The sequence below is a fragment of the Miniopterus schreibersii genome (genome assembly GCF_964146895.1).
Source record: "Miniopterus schreibersii genome assembly, chromosome: 5".
NCBI lineage: Eukaryota > Metazoa > Chordata > Mammalia > Chiroptera > Miniopteridae > Miniopterus > Miniopterus schreibersii.
Window position 1 is genome coordinate 58834876 of NC_138106.1, and position 19924 is coordinate 58854799.

Sequence of the window (19924 nt, forward strand, 5' to 3'; positions counted from 1 at the left end):
GCTGTTGCAAATGAAACTGCTACAGACAATCGTGTGCAGGTTTTTATGTGGACAAAGTCTTCATTTCTCTGGATAAATGCTCAGAAGTACGATTACTGGGTTGTATGTAGTATAGGCTTAGTTTTAAAAGAAACTGCCAGACTATCCCATTTTTACTATGCTGTGCTTTTTTTTTTTTTTTGCAGATATAGGCATATGAGGACTAGAAATTACTTAATAGAGAATTCCACTTGGTAGGATGTGGATTAATGGTGGCCATTCTTTGTTCCCTTTTGAGGAGCACAAGGACTGAATATGTGGAAAAATTATCACTGAGATATAGTTTTATATCCCTCTGGTGCCTGTGTAGACTATAATACTATGGAAGGGGCACAGAACTTGAATTTAGAAAGCTTTTTTCTGTACTTCACAATTTTTTAATTTAAGAAAACTTAGATAAGAAACTCAACCTATCTGGCCCTCAGTTTTTATCTGTGAAATGAGGATACCATCATCATCACAGGATTGTTTGAGATGTAAATATGTAATCTCTCTCTTACTTTAAAAAGATTTATTGAGGGTCTACTATGTGCTAGGCACTGTATTAGGTACTTTGGATTTAGTGGTGACTAAGACATTGATCCCTGCTTTCAATGAAGTGATAACAGTACACATAAGAGCAGTAAAATAACAACATTTATTTGAGCATGTGCCAGATACTTTATATTGAGTCCTATGAGCTCAGGAACTCTAGGAGATAGATATAGGTCTTACCACTTAACAGAAGAGAGATTTAGGGTACTTGTTCAAAGTAAGAGCCATAGCCAGGATTTAAGTCTAGATCTGTCTTCAAAACCCAGTGTTTTCTTTTTATCCCCATGGTATATAGTTTCTGTTAAAACACCTTATAAACAGCCAGATGCTAAATGTAAATAACAGTTATAAAATGTTATTAATTCTATATTTATATTATTAATTATACAAAAACTTGGAAGCTTAAGATTTTACATTTTTCTGAGTAAGCTATTAGGATTTTGTTTTAAAAGGTCAGTTCAAGTTCAGCAAAGTTGTTGCTCCCATCATTGTCAACATAATATACATTATGTTCATAATGTTGACATGAAGGCATTGCAAGATTCTTGTATTAGTTTTCTAGTGCCATATAACAAATAACCACAAGTATCATAGATTCAAACAACACCCGTTTATTAGCTTACAGGTTTGTTGGTCACAATTTTGGTCATGGCATGACTGGGTTGTAAAATCAAGGTGTTGACCAAGCTGTATTCTCATATGGAGTTTGGAGTCCTGTTCCAAGCTCACCTGATTGTGGCAGAATTCAGTTCCTTGTGGTTGTAGGACTGAGGTCCCTGTTCTATGCTGGATGTCTGCTAAGAGCTTTTCTCAGATCCTAGAGGTTGCCTCTATTCCTTGCCGCACAGACTCTTCCATACTTAAAACCAGCAAGGAAAACGGTTCTCTTGTTGAACCCCTCTCACATAGGATTTCTTGAGCACAGACCCTTTTAAGGGCTCACTTGATTAGGTCAGCCCTCTCCCAAGGACAGTCCCTTTTCTTAAAGTCAGCTGATTGAAGACCTAAATTACATCAGCAAAATCCCTTTTGCCATATGACACAATAATCACAGAAATGAAATTCATCCTATTCACAGTCCCACCTCTCCTCCAAGGGGAAGAAATTATAAAAGGCTGACTGTAGGGGCCAGGGATTCGGGGAACCACCTTAGAATTCTGGATTTGATCAAATAACAGGCTATCGCCATCACAATCCTTAAACATCAAGCAAAAATTCGGCTTGAATTTTAGTGTAAATTTTATTGCGATCTTCTTTTGTGGAAACTATGTTCCCTGTGTTTGTGGAGGCTTACCATGTACAGGCTTACCTCAAAGACATTGTGGGTTTGGTTCCAGACCACCACAATAAAACAAATATTGCAGTAAAGCAAATTGTAATCTTTTTGCTGGTGGAGGGTTTGGCCTTCAATTGGTAAAACAAAACAAAACAAAACAAAACAAATAATGCAACATTTACCAGACTTTAACATTATAAGCTTAACACAAGCAATGCGTGGCTAGCATTATGGTTTGAAAGCCCACAGGGTTCCTCACATGCTGATACAGTGGAGGACTTGGAAAGGTTGATTTCAGAGCCACACCACTGCTTGCCTTGTGCAGGATTCCAAAGTGTTCCTCACCCCGCTAGTCCTCGCATACAGACAAACTCTGAAATGCTTTCAGTGCATTTATTTGGCTTTATTGTTACAGGAGGAATCTCATAGATAAAAATAAGGTCTTAAGCGTTGATCAGATGCAATTAGACTTAATTTTTAAAAATTCTCGACAAATTTCATTTGAAGTCTTAATATCACAACTTCCTTTCTGTAGAATGGGTGGCAGCATTTTCACTGTTTAAGTAACAAGTGACCCACTTAATAGGAGCTTCCTTACTACCTAAAGCTTCTCATGTTACTTTTTATGGAAGCAGTCATTTTTTAGCTTAATTATTTGCTAATACATCTTCCCTTCCAAAGCTGGAGCTCCCATCTGTCTTGGTCTTAAGACACAGTAAGGGGAGGGTACACCATTCTCACTTCTCCCCTGAGTCAGTCTTTACAGGAAATTAACTCTTGCTTTAAGGTAAATTCTTGGCACGTTACACTTGCCGGTATTCACCAGAGACAGGAGCACTTGATAATAATTGTAGTTAATGATTACCGAGCACTTCAAGTGCCAAGCTTTGTTTTACGCCTTTTCCATTCCTAGACTTTGTTAACAGTCACAACAGTCCTTCAAGGTGTAGGTACTCGTAAGGGTGTAACAATGGAAGAATAGAGAGGTGTTAGACTGTCCAAGGTCACAAAGATTGTTAGAATTGAGTTTCAAACCCAGGGAGTGTGGCTGTGAAGCCTTGTTCTCAGCTCCTGGGCATATATACCTCCTTCCATAAATCACAGGCTATGGAGAATGTGATGGAAAACAAATAACTAGTTTTTTTGTTTCATAAATATTTGTTATATAAGTAAGTTATATGTAATTATTTATATATTGATTAAGGCCACAGTTTTAATTATTTTTATTTTCCATCTCCATAATAAAATATATTGTTGACCATTCATTGGCAGGACTGAAAGTTATTATAGTAAATATTAATTGTGATTTTTGTGTGTGTTTTTTTCTTCCCAGTTTCATGGTTTTCTCCAAATGAAAATATCCTTATTGTCATTTTCCCAATGTTGGCTGTACTTCTGTTCTGGGGACAGTTTGGTATAGTGAGTAAGTACTTAATTCTATTTTCTTTTATGTCTTAGTGATGCAATTGTTATTTCCAGGAGGCAATATTAGTGAAACATTCTATTTAAATTGTTATCAGGAAGTGTGATAATGTTATAAATAAGATACAGTCTTAATATTAATATTCTCCACGAAGTGTATATTATGAAGTCCCCGTAATTTGCTGCAGTTTCTAAGGAGTATTTTTTTTAAAAGGATGAATAATGGAACTCCTAATAACAACATACCTAAAACTCATGCTGATGTTCATGTTCACAGAACATTTACACACATTCTTTTTGGTGAGAAGATGGTCACAGCCTACATGACAGTGTTCAGATAGGATTTTGCACTTCTGAGTGCTGGGACTTCCCTTCCTTTATTTTCCCAGTTTGAACATCTCTGTATACATGTGTTCATCCTTGGAAAGCTGTGTTCACCATCCTCACTGTGCAAGTCTACAGCCTCTCAGGAGGCAGCCAGAGGAGGCTTGTGTGCTTTGATCATGTTTTGCTGTGATAACTTTGTGACCAGACTTCTCAGGGCAGATCTTGGTGCTCCATCAGATGTAGCATCAACAATGTAGAATTGTTACTGCTAAGTAAGAAAGCTGTGCATTCTGGTTAATGACTATACTCAACCTTACAGTTGACCCTAAACAGCACAGGGTTAGACTGTGCGGGTCCATTTATCGTGTATGGATTTTTTTTTTCAGGAAATACTGTACATGCATTCCTTATGGCTTTCTTAATAACATTTTTTGTATTCTAGCTTACTTTGTTGTAAGAAAACAGTCTATAATACATGTAACATACAAAATATGTGTTCATTTTATAGGTAAGGCTTCTCATCAACAGTAGGCTATTAGTGGTTAAGTTTTGGGGAGTTTAAAGTCATATGTGGATTTTTGATTACGTGGGGTGGGGGTATCAGCTTTCTGAACCCCTGTGTTATTTAAAGGTCAGCTGTATTTCCACATCGATTTGGTAAAGGAAATTTACTAAATTAGTGAAGTTTTAAGCTGCTGGTCTAAACTTTTAAACTTTTAACATGTAAGATTTAGGTATTACCCCCCATAGTGCACTGAAATAGTCAGTCATTGAAGGCCAGTTAACATTTATGCAAGGCAAGGAGTAAATAATGCTGATTTCATTTATTTATTTCATTCGGCAACCTTTAAAAAAAATGAAAATTAGTAAAATATTATAGAGGATTGGCCTGTCATATGTTTCATAAATTTTACTTTTACTCGGAAGTGTAAGGCATATGTATCTAAACTGATTATATAAAAATGGAAAGAGAGATGACTGGATATATATATTAAGGGCTTTTCTCTATGGATGGCTCTCTGGAAATGCTTTGTGATTTCAAAGCCGTTCTCAATTTTTGTTTGAAAAGCCAAAAAGGGGAAGGAAAGGGCTAACAGTGACAACTGTCAAGGCATTTCACAACTCTCACTTTCAAAACGGTGTCTAGAATTCCTACGGAAATTTTTCTTAGAATTTTGAGAAGCCTTTTATCAAGCAGGAGACTGGCATAGCACCAAGACCTCATCAGTCTTCACTGATATTTGGGAAGGCTTTGAACCCTAGTGGCACACCCAGGCGTTAGGGCCTAAGTCATATAATTTAGGTAGGAAATTGCCTTTTTTTAAGATCATGAAATTATTTCAGAGTGTGATTTGTTGCATTTGGATTGACTGCAGATTGATGATCATGGCATTCTCATTAGCAACATTATTTTTAGTGGACTGAACCAGGAATGAGGCTGTTCCTGTCAGCCATATTTTGACAAAGTAAGATTTACAATTTTTTTTTCTGACTTAAAAAAGTAATACATATCACTGTAGAGTACCTTATACAATATAGGAAGTTATAGAGAGAGAAAAAAAATCTAGAATCCCACAACCTAGAAATAAACTGTTGGTTTAGTCTAGTGAATTTTCTGGTTCCTTTTATTTTTCCTATGTATTTTTGTTACCTCTCTTAAAGAAAAACTGTAAATAGACTCATAAAGCTTATATACCTGTACATCCTGATCCCTCCCCCTGCCATGTTTTCAGAAATCTTTTTATAGCTGCCTGTGTTCTGCTTTCATGATACACTATAATTTACTTAACTCTCATCTTGATGGATATTAAGGATGTTTCCAGGCTGTTGTTTTTTTGATACTAGGAAAGTAACTTTGCTAAAGATATGTAAGACTGTAAATGACAGAGATATTTTAAGACTTTTGATACATACTCCCAAGTGTTTCCCAGAAATGTTGTATCAACAACTACTACAGATGAGAATACCTGCCTTTCACTCACAATCCTGACACCATTATAATTCTAAAATCTTTGCTAATTTGATGGATGAAAAGACTTCCTGTTTTAATTTTCATGTTTGTTTTGATGAAGTGAATGTTCTTTTTTATATTTATTCTACTGGTCATATTTTAAGGAATGTGCTTATAACCTAAATACTTTGGTGGCAATATTTTATTTAGGCTCATCTTAGAACAAATAGCTGTGGGGGGGGGGTGTGCGTGTGTGTGTAAGACACATATATATTTGATTCACTCAGCCTAGACTCAGATTTGAAGTTGTTTATAAAGATAGCCCGTAAACATTTGTGGAGTTCTTGTGCTGTGTGATGGGCTCTGTGTAAAGTACTATTCATCTTGACTTGTATGTCTCTTTCCTTCACCAGGTTAGGGAATTTTTTCATTATTTTTTCAAATAGGTTTTCAATTTCTTGCTCTCTCTCTTCTCCTTCTGTCACCCCCATGATGTTAATATTGGTACACTTGAAATTGTCCCAGAGGCTTCATACAGTGTCTTCGTTTTTTGGATTCTTTTTTCTTTTTGCTGTTCTGAGTGGGTGTTTTCTACTCCTTGTCTTCCAAATCCCTGATTTGATTCTCTGCTTCATCTACTTTACTGTTAATTCCCTGTAACGTATTCTTCATTTCAGTTATTGTATTCTTCATTTCTGATTGGTTCTTTATGTTTCCTATCTCTTTGTTGAAGTTCTCACTGAAATGGTTGAGCATCTTTATAACCAGTGTTTTGAATTCTGCATCTGGTAGATTGCTTGTCTCTGTTTTGTTTAGTTTTTTTGTGGAGTTTTGTTCTGTTCTTTCATTTGAGACATGTTTCTTTCTTCCTCATTTTGGTAGCCTCCCTGTGTTTGTTTCTTTGTATTAGGTAGATCTGCTAGGTCTCCCAGTCTTGGTAGAGTAGCCCTATGTAGTAGGTGTCTTGTAGGGCCCAGTGGCACAGCCTGCCCAGTCATCCAGGTGTGCCCCCTGTGTGGGCTGTGTGCACCCTCCTGTTGTAGTTGAGCCTTGATTGCTGTTGGAAAGCCATTGGAAGGGATTTACCCCCAGGCCAACTGGCTATGAGGACTGGCTGCAGCCACAGCAGAGGATCCTATAGAGCAACACTCATTTCAGCAGGGCTCTGGTACCCAATGAACCTGCCTCTTGAGTGTGTCTTTGGTGGAGGTGGTTTGGTGGTGCTCCAGAGTCTGAAGTTGGCCACCAGGTACACTGGCTCTGGTGCCTCTCAGGAGGTGCAGGCTGAGATCAGCTTTTGCCTGTGCCCTTCCCAGGGCCACCTGGCATGAGCTACAAAGTGATGGTTGTTAGTTGTGCTGGGGTTGGAGGTGCCCAGGAGAGGCCAAGCTGCGAACCAAGGCCAGCTACCACTAGTGCCAGGCCTGGGGCCACTTAGCAAGAGGATGGGGCACACTGAGGCCAGGTGCTGCTTGTTTGGGGTTTGTGAATCATTGAGAGAGTTTAGGAAAGTTTGAAGCATGAGCCAAGACAGGTTGTTTGTTTGGAAAAGCCACTGAAAAGGGCTTGGGTGAGCATGCAAGTTGAGTGGGATGGGGGTCTCAGGGAATCAGGGTCTCAGGGTGGGACTAACAGTGTGAGCCAGGTTGGTGGATACTCAGATACGGGGCTGCTGGCTCTGTAAGAGGAGGTCTCAGCAAAGGAACAAGGGTTTTTACCAGCCCTTCTGTCTTGGAGAAAGCTGGCCTTTCAGCCCTTGCCCCGAAAGCTAGACAATTCAGTTTCTCCCTATACGTCCCTGACATGTCTTTGAAGCTTTGGCCCCAGAGCTGGGGTTCAGAACCTATGAGTAAGTCCATGGATGGGTTCTTTGAGATGAACGCCTGGAACTCCAGCAGCCCTTCGTGTCCCTCAGTCACAATCCCCGCTGGTTTCCACAGCCCGAAGTTATGGGGACTTCTCTTCCTGGCACTGGGACCCTGGGCTGGGGGCCTGGTGGAGCTGGGACACCTCACTCCTCTTGACATTTATTCACCACGTGTGAGTGTGGGACCAGCCCATTCTGCATCTCTGCCCCTTCTACCAGTGGCTTTTTCTTTATATCCTTAGTTGTAGGACTTCCGTTCGGCTAGATTTTTCAGTAATGGTTGTTTTATACTTTAGTTTCTATAGTTTTGATGTGGTTGTGGAAGGAGGTGAGTACTATGTTTACCTATCTGCCATCTTGACTGTAACTTGTACACTTTGTAGAGTGTGGTATCTTGTAGCCCCTGAACTATAAATAGTAACTGTGCCTCATGACTTTTACTTTATATATCGATTTCTAGTTCTCCTTGCCTTCTTCCGATGACCCTTTATGGTCTGTACTTGACAACAGGAGGTTTCAGTGGTTTTTCTAACCCTGCATGTCAGTCTTTGGGTGGTTCAAAATAAACCCTGGGCCTTCTGTAGGCTAAACATTCAGCAGAGTCAGCAGTGTATGCCTTCACTTTGAGGAGAAAGGGTATCTTTATACCAGAATGGCATCTTGAACTGATCTCAGGAGGCCATGGATCCTTGAGGAAGAAGCCTGAAGAGACTCCTGAACTCCTGAAGCCAAGCCAGGGGCTCTCATACAGTGATTCCTAGACCACCTTTTGAGGACAAAGGTCTCTTATAGGGAAGTGTTCCTACATACCTTCACCTTTGGCTTTAACTTGTGAATTTGTAAGCTGAGCCTTATGCTTAGCAAACAACTTGGCGATTACTGGAATCAAACACTGAGCTTTAACCAAAGTAACAAATCTCTAACAGTGCTGCCTTTCAGGTACTTTGTTCTGACTCATAGTTTTCCATTCCACTGACAATTAAGGTCCTTGTTGGTTTTCACTGTTTTTCTTCCTCATTCTTTGATAATATAACAGGTACTTGTGACCATTGAGATATTGGGAAATGATTTCAAGCACTGCTTATCTAGACCTCTTGTTCCTGTAAGATTAAGGTTCACCTCCACATTGAGAACTGGCTAACGCTTTGAAATTCTTTGAGATAGGTATATCCAGGCTTACTTTTCCCTTCTTGGAACTTCTATTGTATACGAGTCATCTTCGCTTTACACAGACCTGCGAGACCGTAGGCATGACCCTGTGAGCTGAAACTCTGTAACAAATATGATAACAAATATGAAAAAATCGATAACAAATATGAAAAATTTCTGTTGCTCCATGACCTCTAAAATGTTTGTCAAAAGATTAAAAACTTGCCCTAGCTGATTTGACTTAGTAGTTAGAGCGTCGGCCCTCAGACTGAAGGGTCCTGGGTTTGATTCCGACCAAGGGCACGTACCTTGGTTGCGGGCTCGATCCCTGGCCCCAGTCAGGGTGCATGCGGGAGGCAACCAATCGATGTGTCCGTCTCACATAGACGTTTCTCTCTCTCTCTCTCTCTCCCCCCCACCCCCCTCTTTCTTCCACTGTCTTTGAAAAAGCAATGGGAAAAAAATCTCCTCAGGTGATTTAAAAAAAAAAAAAAGATTAAAAACTACCTATACACCTGAAACTAATATAATATTGTATGTCAACTGTAATTGAACAAAAAATTTTAAGCTTTCTTGCTGTCAGTAATAACTGCATTAGGAAATGAAAAAAATAATAAAATGAATATTTAGTACATGGTAAATTAAAACGTTACAAACATTGAAAATGAAAGTGTTTTATCAAGAGTAGTTTTAACATTGCTTGTCCTGTCGTGTAACTTTGAATACAGAGCAGGCATCGTTTCTATGCTCCGGTGAATGGTCATACTCCTTCTAAGTTCCGATCAGCTCCCAGCATCTTATCCTTTGCATTTTCAGTGTCATGAACTGTCTCTTTAAGAGTTCCTTTCTTTTTTTTTAAATATAGCTTTATTGATTTCAGAGACAGGAATGGAGAGGGAGGGAGATAGAGAGAGAGAAACATCAATGATGAGAGAGTCGTCCTTGATCGGCTGCCTCCTGCACGCCCCCGAGTGGGGATCGAGCCCACAAACCAGACATGTGCCCAAAGTTTTTTTGCCAGAGTCACTTCTTATGGGATATCTTTCTTCTTTGTGTCACAACCTCCTCACTGTCCTAAGTTATGCCAATAAGCTCACATTTACTAAGTTTCCCTGGCTGCATATCTAGAGTTCCTTGAATAGCAGTAGTGTTGACATCCCCACAGTCAGCTCTTTCTTCTATAATGTCATTTATGTTCTATTCGAATTTCACTTTCAGCATTATCACTTTTCATTTCTTTGCTCTTTCATCTTTATTGCCCAGTTTCCTCTTTTGATTATCCATTGTAAAATGTCACAGTGGTTTATCATTGGGAAACAGGAGGCAGCACAGCATATGCTTTGCCATCCGTGCGTGAGGTGAATAGCAGATGTGTAGTGACCAGTCCCCAACGGTCTTTGAAAGAAGTGACAGGATTGGTCACTGGTCATGATGCATATCTGTTATTTAGGTAGTGATTTGGGGACTGAACAGATGGCAGTGGAGTTTGCGCTTTATGCAGTCACTCAATTATTATATTGTGGTAGTGAAGCTTGAACTATGATTTTAGGGGACTTTTTTGGTTTAACTGCATCGTGGTATCTGAAATTCATGCATGTCAGAACTGGGCAAAGCCAAGACTGCTGTGATTTATTCCAAACTTGTGCAATCTAGTCATCTTTTATTTCATTCCCTCACTTTCTAGTTCCTGCACAAAATTATTCTGCAAGGATTTTGGATACTGCTCAGAGGTATTTGAGTAGCTGTCCCTGTAGAAATCATTGTTGGGAAATTCAAGGGAAAACATTCTCTGTCTCAACAGCCTTGAGATCCTGCAAAGTCCTTGAGTTCAGTCTTGAGGACTAGCTTAATATTGAAAGTAATTAGGCCGTGAAAGCACATTTTAAAGAAGTAGTGGGACAGGGAATGTCGTTGTAGATTAGAAAAATCATTCTGAAGAAATGAGGACATACTGTACATTAACCTGCTCTGGGAAATTTCTATCCAAGAAGGTAAAATATCATCATCATAAATATTATTACAAAGAATCATTCTGTGACCTGCTTGATGGCCTCTATTAATAGAATTTTGTTATTAAGTTTACTCTGAATTCTATTAAATAATACTGAACTCCCAGTGCTGCTTCTTGGTCCTGTCCTCATAGTTATCACATTCTGTTATTAAATAATGTTTTATGCACCACTTCTATTGTAGGAGGAACAGAACAGAACTGTAGCTCAGCTGTATACTCTCCCCGTAGACATTAGGTACTTATTCTTTTGACCTTTTCCAAACTCAAACACCCCAATTTCCTGTACATGCTCTGAAGATACGGCATCGTCCACAGATCAGGGGACGTTTGGAACCAAGAAAAGGAAGTTAGTGTGTTGGGCAGCTGTTCTTTAACCTTTTATATTCAAAGTATTGGCTGCGCAAAGCGTGGGCTCTTTCATTCCTGGGTCCTGTAGACCGAGAATGTGATTTCTGGTTATGATTTATTTTGACAGAATTGTGTCATCGAAGCAAGCTGGACAGTGTATGGAGTTAATTACGAAATAATTTTACCTTCCTTCTGGCAAGTAACTAGTTTGTCATTGGCATTAATATTCCTTTTTCCCGGCACCAGTTTCACACCTTCATCTCCTCCCCGCCCTTCCTCCTCCTCTCTTCTTTTTTATGAGTGTTTTAAGTATTTTTAAAATAGTATTTTAAATTTAATTAAATAGTTTTTAAATTTGAAATTGTAATTTTATTTTTAAAGTTATCATACAGGCTTTACTTTGCATTGACGACAATATTGACTTTCAGCTCAACAGATACCAAAAATATCCTAAAATTACTTTCCTAAAGTTATCAGGAAATTGCACTATGATAGTAAAATCAGCCACATCAACCCTTTATGATTTATTGCTAATCCGATCAGCATTATACCTCACTGGTTAACTGCCTTGGATTATTACCAAGTCGCTAATCACTTAGTAAGTGAGTATCTAAAGGTCATGTCTTTGAGTAGGCTTTCAATTCGTGGATTTTTGGGTTTTGTCCCTAGACTGTGGTCTGTGTGGGCCTACATGGGCTTATCAAATTCTGTCTTTGGAGTACCATGAAAATAAAGATGATAGATATTACTTGATCTCCAAATTGACCTGCTAATGGCACTAGATTTCATCAACCACAACCTGAATTCTCTTATATGTGCTTTATATCGGTGACAAGGAGACAGGAAAACCCAACTGGAGTATGTTTCTAACTATTAGCTGTTTCTTCAGGTGACTAGAGGGACGTGCCGTTTCTTCATTCACATGAATTTGAAAAATTACTTAAAGGGACTTTCTTAGGTTAGAGTAGACCCACACCTTTTATTTAACTGGGGACGAAGATCTGGGACTAACACTTCTCGGCACTCACCCCCATCCATTACCAAACATACCCCCTCATTCATACATTAGAACCCAAGGGTCTTGAGGCAGCACCTGGAATCGTGATCAGCACATAGTAGGTGCTCAGTCGATACTTGAATAAAGCAATCTCCTCGTACCTGGATTTAGTTGAGGTGGACTAATAAAAGGGCCTGCTACGTTGTATCTACACAGCAAATATTTGTAGAACAAATGACTGAAGCAACCTAGTTCCTGCTGAGAAGTAGCTAGCTAGAAAACTTTAGAATTCCTAATTTTTTGACAAAAATGTAATACTGTCTCCCAGAATTTTTGGTATTCCTGTGTCAGGTAGCACTAAGGTTATAAGTTTTGTTTAAAAATGTAGACGCTGACAACACCACATGCTGATGACAATGGAGCAGCAGGAACCTCTCACAAAACTGCTGGTGGGAACACACATGGTACAGCCACTCTGGAAGACAGTGTGGCAACTTGTTGCAAAATTAAACACTCTTTTATATGATGATCCAGCAATTGTGCTCCTTGGTATTGATCCAAATGGAGTGGAAAACATGTCCACATAGAAACCTGCACATGGATATTTATAGCAGCCTAAACATGATTGTCAAAACTTGGAAGCAACCAAGATGTTTTTCAGCAAGTGAGTGGCTAAATGCACTGTGATACATCCAGATTAAAAGAAATGAGCTATCAAGCCATGAAAAGACACAGAGAAGCCTGAAATGCATATTACTAACTGAAAGAATCCAATCTGAAAAGGCTACATGCTGTATGATTCCAACTACAAGACATTCCGGAAAAGTCAAAACTGTGGAAACAATGAAAAGATCAGTCCCTGCTAGGAGTGGGTTCAGGGAGAGCGCAGAGGATTTTCACTGCCGTGATACCATGATGACAGATAAATGTCATTTTGCATTTTTCCAAGGAATGTACAACACCTAAGGCAAACTATGGACTTTGGGTAATTATGAGGTGTCAGTGTAGGTTCATCTCGGTAAAAATTGTACCATTCTGGTAAGTGATTTTGATAATGGGGTAGTGATGCATGTGTGGGGGCAGGGAGTATAGGGGGGTGCTCTGTACCTCCCTCTAAATCTTGTTATAAATCTGAAACAGTGCTTGAAAAGTAAATGTGTAAATACTGTTAGTTCTCATATTTTATTTTGTGTATTGATTTCAGTACTTTTAGTTGAGGGCGATCTTTTAAAGCATGCAGATTTTTAAAATTATATAGATTGCCTTGTCAAAAAGCCAGAAAATCATACCGGGAGGTTTGATAGGAGCCTGCTAAGAACACATTAAATTATCTTTATCTTAATGCTAAGTGTTTGTGGAGTTACTTGAATTTATTGTCTTTGTTTACATTTAAAATTTTTATAGATTTGATAAATAAGGATAAATCTACCTATTAAAGGACCAAAAAAAGATCACCAAAAAAGGATCCTTGTGATTACTGAGTTTTATAGCATCTATATCAGATTCTAAACCCTTTAGCTACACTGCAAAAACTGACAGCTGGGCTACAAAATGCCTTCTCCCCTCTTGCTGTGGGATGTGCTAAAATGTGGCCACTGTGGCAAAGGAAATGAGTCAAAAGAAACTCTTTTAAAAAGAGTCACTAAAGAAAACATGGAGATAGATACTTTTCATTGCCTGTGGTTACTTAAGTAGATCTCACTAATGCATTTGTTAGACATGGTTGATTAATGTAAGGAAGAGTTGGAGGTAGCTTTGAAAAGAAATAGTAGTTGAACCAATCAACAGAAACTAAAGCTACCTCCAGTATCTATATGCAAAGGTTTTGAAAAGGTCACTCTGTGGTAAAACTCTGTTAATCGGAGTGTTTTATGGTGTTTTATTTTTGTTGCTATAGTTGGCATTATTTTTCTCCTATAACTCTTCTAAGCCTGAAGAAGTTGAATTTAATATGAGAATCAAATTCTTATTAAGCCAGCCTTTTTGCATGCACTTCTACTATACTCTAAAGGTGAATTCTTGCTGCTTGATCTCAGCAGCTCTTTTATGTATTCAGTTAAACCTGGAAGAGTGTCTGTGGAACGTTAGATTAATTGTGAGGCGCATTTGAAACAGCTTCTGTTTCATAACCCTTTTGTAGAACTTTCAAGCTCTATTTAGATAACAATATGCAATGAATTAAGTGGAAAACTTGACATTTGTCTAGAGAAAGTTTATTTTCCTATCGATGTCTGTGCTTTTTGTAACCTATACACTGAATTTTATCCTCAGTAGACCTTTCGAGTCTAGAAAATAGGGAATCTGTGAAAATCTGTGCCCTCGTAGAAGGCAGGGACATGACTGAGTCATAGTCATGACTTGGTGACCAAGGGCTGAGTTCCCAGGCTGGATGGATCAATGAAAGCCTGGGGAACTTGCCATATTGTTTTTCATTCTTTCCTGATTAATGTGGATTTCAGTCACTCAGCTTCAGGATTGATGATTGATTAGCTCTCCATCTCCCCCTAAAGAGAATAAAGTTGAGGTTTACAATCTAAAGTATGAGTAGGTGGTGATTTTTAAAAGTCTTCACGTGCCTGTATCATACCTCAAATACCTTAACCATAGGTTATCATATAACCCTGGGTAATAATACCTTAAAAATAGATTTTAGCGTGGTCATTTAGGGGGTTATTTGTTGTCCTTACTTTGTTTGATCTGTTTGTCACTTTAGTGGAAGCAAATGTAATGCTAAATATATCATTTTTAAAAATTTCCCCCTCGGGACCTTGATTAATGACCTGGACAAAACAAAACAATTTCAATCATGCACTGTTTCTCTGTTACTCAGTCTGCTTTTAGGTTACCTTTAACAGCTTTCTTGGTAAAAACATTAATGCTAATATTAACCAAAACAAAACCCAAAAGGTGAAGATATAGTTAAAAATATATGTATTTTTAGGCATATCCATTACATTGTTCTTTCAGGAAGGTACCAGATATTTGACAATAGAGCTGACAGTAATCTGTATAAAGAGTCCTATTGAGTATAGTTTATTTTTTATGAAATTATTTTAGTTGAACAATTTAAGCATTTCCTCCCCTCAGGACTTCAGGTGGGTGTGATTTGTCCAATTTTATTCTACTTTTTCAAAACAAAATATCTAGATTTCCAGATGCTTTACTAATTTTATATATAGTGAAACAAAGTTCTCTTCCTCTCAGTATTACTAATTAGCCAATTATTTCCCATCAGCATTATCTATATCAGTTGTAAGCCCGAGGCAGTTTTATTCCTCCCAGGGACATTGTGCAATGTCTAGAGACCTTGTTGGTCGATACAACTCAGGGGCTGTTACTAGCAGGCAGTTTGGAGGGAGGCAGGGATGCTACTAAATGTGCAGAACAGCCCCCTTCCCCCACCAAGGCTTAGCTGGCCCTAAATGTTAATAATGCCTCAGTTGAGGAGGCCTGATGGATGTGACCTCATCTTTCAAGTGCAGGGGAATGAAAGCATCACCGGTAAGTATTTGTGCTGCCAGGACACTGCGTAGCCGTTGACTCGCTACGAGGAGGATTTGAGGTGGCTCTCCGTGGTATGACCGAGCTATTCCTCCAAGGTTTTCAGTTATAGCACGTTACCAATTTGTCTCTGCACTTTTTAAGTTACAGAAATGGCTTCACTTCTTGAGACTGAATTAATGGGATTCTTTCTTTGTGTGTGTGTGTGTGTTTTTTAAGCACTTAAATATGCCTCCAGTGTTGCGAAGGAGAAAACCATCCTTCTGTTCGTCACTGGGCTGCTGCTCACTACGTTCGTCATTGTGGGAGCCATTCTCTTCGTGCCTGGTGAGAAGGACGGTTACTCTGAGGGAAGTCAAGTTGGATAAGTTTAAGACCATTGCGGGGGGAGGGCCTTCTGGTTTCCTAGGGCTGCTGTAACCAACGACCACAAACCGGGGGTCTTGAAACAATCGCAGTTCTCTCAGCTCTGAGATCAAGCTGTCTCATGACTGTGCTCCCTCCCAAGGCTCTAGGGGAGAACCCAGTCCTGGTCTCCTCTGCTGTCGGGTGTTTGCTGGCAATCTTTGCCCCTCCTTGGCTGGTGGCCGCATAACTCCAATTCCTCTGTGTTAAATCTCCACCCGCCTTTCTCTTCCAGAGACACTTATCACTGGGTTTAGGGCCCACCTGGTTAATCCAGGATACGTGCCTTCTTTCAAGATCCTAAATTTATTCACGTATTTTGCCATATAATGTAATACTTACTCTTTGGCTGTATAAATGAATATTCACAGACCCCTGGGTCTAGGAGGTAGACAGATCTTTAGGGCCACCATTCAACCTCCTGTTGAAGGCCAACTTCATCAGCCAAGACACGGAAGTGGGAGTGAATGTGGGAAACAAATTGATCTGAAACTGTTTGCATTTGGAGGATGGGAAATAGGCTTTGCCCAAGCACATGGAAGGAACAGCAAGGACAGGCTGGGACTCAAAGTGTAGACTGTAGAAAGCCACTGTGGTGTTTTGTTTTTTTTTAGCAGAATACAGTATGGGTGTAATGCTTAGGAACAGAAATTTGGCAGCTCTGTTTGCAGCTGGATTTAGGATGTGGGGAGGAAGGAGATGAATTCAGAAGACAGAAAGAATAACTATTTTGATTTTGGGGCAGATTGAATATTAGCAAATGAAGGGATTGGTAAGAGAGGTTCCAAGGTAGTTAAGAAGGAGGCAAAGCCAATTCAAGGTTTCAACATGTTTGGACTTAGATGTTGACATTTAGATGTCTTATGTTCAGTCTTAAATTTAAAAAAGTCACGTATTTTGTGTGAACTTTTGGGGGAAGTATATATTTTTAAACGCTTTGCACTTTATAAGAACAGTATTGAGATGAATACATTTAATATATTATTTTAACTTCGCAGGAAGTGTATAGGAAAATATTTTAAATATTATTTTTATTTATTTACAGGTGAATATTCAACAAAGAGGGCCAGTGGACTTGGTTTAATTGTCGTTCCTACTGTGATATTGATATTGCTTCAGTACTCTGTGTTTATGATATGTAAGTATTTGTTTTAGTATGATCGTCCCCAGCTTTTTCATTTAAAAAACAGCATTTTTGATTAAAATACTCTTATATGGGTGTGTTTTTTAATAATGCAATAAAAGTTGGTTTATCTCCCTAGCTGTTCTTGGTGAAATTTTTCCCCGTATGGATTAATTTTAAGGTTATATTAGGTTTCCAAGGTATTTATTTTCTAAAAAGTGATTTTCGAGATATATTTAATGCCAGTCAGTGGATTTTTAAAATTATGCTATATAATTTCTTAATGATTACCTTCATATACTTCTTTAAGTTTTTGAAGTTATAAGTAGCTATTAAATATTCTCGTTCTCTTCTTTTGCTCAGCCTCTCTTGTAAAAAAAACTAGTTCTACAAAATAGGGTTGTAAATCATAAAGAGTGGAAATATATAAATATATATATAAGTTATTGGCAAATCTTAACATTGTAGCTTTCAAAGATGATATAGATATCCAACCTATAATTGGTAACATTTTCACTGCATTTTGGAAGTAAATCACTAAATATTTTTGTTGTTATTAAAGAATCTTCCCCCCCATTTGCTCATTGAACTCTTGGTGTTAACCCGTGTCTGGGTTGCAGTACATTGAGGGTATTCATCTGCTGTGAAAACACAGGTGTAGCCCAGGTAGAGGTTATGGTGTCTCAGTGGCAGGCCTGCAGAGTGGCTCTCCACGAGAGCAGTTTTGTGTGCACGGGGCAAAGCCCTGCATAACGGCCGTTCCTATTGTCAGGCCTGCAAGGGTGGTAAAAGCAGCATTGTTCTAAGGTTTTGGTTAAAAACTGCCAGTTCAGCTCAGCTCGCTGCAGAAATAAAAGGCTGCTGAGTGTGTGAATGTGGAGCTGACTACTTGAGTGGGAAACTGTGGTTTAGATCTCTGGGAAAGCATCTACCGTCTGACAAGGAACTCCCGAGTCAGTCTTTGGTTATAGGATAGTGTCCTCGATTGTGCAAAATACAGGTCGGTGGGATTGCTTCTTAAGCACTCTCAACATGCTTTCTCCTCGAAGCTCCAGCTATCGGGATGTCGTCCTTCAGCATTGCCATACTGATCCTGCAGCTGCTGGGCTTCGTGCTCTCTGTGGTTGGACTAAGCCTCTGTGTCTCAGGTAAGGGTCACGTTTCTAGTCCCTTCTTACCGGGAATTTCTCTTGGACAGAGCTCTTTTATTTTTCTTATTCTTTTTAAAATACATAGACTTTATTTTTTTTTTTAGAGCATTTTAGGTTCACAGCAAAAATTGAGTGGAAAGTACAGAGGTCCCCTGTACCCCATCTACTCAAAGCCGCCTCCACTGTCAACAGCCCCCATCAGAGCGCTACATTTGTTACAGCCTGTTGAACCAACACTGGCACATCATTATTACCCAAAGTCCATAGTTTATATCCGTCTTGGTGCTGTGTGTTCTGTGATTCTGATAAATGTATAATGACTTGGATCGCAGGTGTAGAATATCATGCAGAAAAGTTTAACTGCCCTAAAAATCCTTTGTGCTCCGCCTGCTCATCTCCCATATCCTGAAACCCTCGCCACCACTGATCTTTTCACTGTTTCCATAGTTTTGCATTTCCTAAAATGTCTTATCCTTGGAATCGTACAGCATCTAGCTTTTTCAGATTGGCTTCTTTTACTTAGTAGTGTGCATTTAAGGCTCCTCCATGTTTTTTTGGCTTGATAACTCATTTCTTTTTAGCACCGAGTAATATTCCATTGTGCGAATGGATCATAGTTTGCTCATTCACCTGCTGAGAGACATCTTGGTTGCTTTCAGTACATTGGAAAGGTATTGATTTGTTATAAAATCACAGTGGACACAATTTTCAACTTCATTTGGGTAAATACTAAGGAGTGCAACTGCTAGATTGTTTCTTAAGGGTGTGTAACAAATTACCAAACTGTCTTCCAACCTGGCTGTACACATTTTGTGTTCCCACCAGCAATGAATGAACATTTCTGTTGCTCTGCATTCTTTCCAGCATTTAGTGTTGTGAGCTTTTGTTTTTTAATTCTCATTTTGCCCCCCCTGAGATCATGCTTTCCACATTGGCTGTGTGTGGCTTATGGGCTGATGGTTCTAGCAGCCAAACTGCAATGCCTGTATTTGTGGGAGAGCTTTTAAAAAAAACAACAGGCTTCAATTGGTTGGAGGCTCAGGCTTTACAGACTATTTCCCATTAGTCTTGATGTGATAAGGAAGATGTTATATGAACAAACGCTTTTTTATTTTAATAATTTGGAATTATTTCATTGACTGAGTTAATAATGGATGACCATGTGTAGGTATTTTTTTGTTTCTTGATAATGAGAAAAATAATTATTCTCCTTAAAACTTGATATTATTACTATTATTGTTTCTTTTAAGAGGTTCGGTTATTTCATGTGAATTTCTAATATAAAATTTTATTTGTTTTTACAGAGTGTACACCAATGCACGGCCCTCTTCTGATTTCAGGTTTGGGTATTATAGCTTTAGCAGAATTACTTGGATTAGTTTATATGAAATTTATTGGTAAGTAAACTTTATTTTTGTTAGTCTATGCCTAGAATTTCAAATATACAGGGTGTGGCAAAAGTAAGGTTACAGTTGTGAGTACACAAAACACAGAGTTTATTCTTATATTATTATTTATTAACTATTTCCCATATGAACAACTGTAAACCCACTTTTGCCCCCACCCTGTACAGTTTGGGAAATGCTTTTGGTTGGTTCTTACAGCTTAGGAGCAAAGAAATGTATTGGTAACTAATTAAAGAGGGTAGATATCATATGAATTAATGAAAAGTTTAGATTATAGACTAGTTTAGAAGAAAATGGCTTTATGTTTTAGAATGTATAAACCTTTTTATGCTATGGAAAAGGAGAGCAGGTTGAGGATTCATTTTAATAACTAGAAAATGATTTTTAATTGGCCCATTGTTTCTATGGTAGAGCTCT

At 38.7% G+C, this 19924-nt stretch overlaps 1 protein-coding gene across 5 annotated transcripts in view; it reads left to right on the forward strand.

The window, feature by feature from the left end:
* Positions 1 to 19924, forward strand: part of CD47 (CD47 molecule) — a 45138-nt gene that overhangs the window by 16721 nt on the left and 8493 nt on the right. For all 5 annotated transcript variants that reach the window (XR_013998862.1, XM_081138217.1, XM_081138218.1 and 2 more), the window contains exons 3-7: positions 3183 to 3272; positions 15642 to 15749; positions 16873 to 16965; positions 18000 to 18098; positions 19406 to 19498. Coding sequence is in view for 4 of the 5 variants with exons in the window: in XM_081138217.1 (XP_080994343.1) it covers positions 3183 to 3272; positions 15642 to 15749; positions 16873 to 16965; positions 18000 to 18098; positions 19406 to 19498 (483 nt within the window). In the remaining variant the exon portion in view is untranslated. The remainder of the gene's footprint in view (positions 1 to 3182; positions 3273 to 15641; positions 15750 to 16872; positions 16966 to 17999; positions 18099 to 19405; positions 19499 to 19924) is intronic.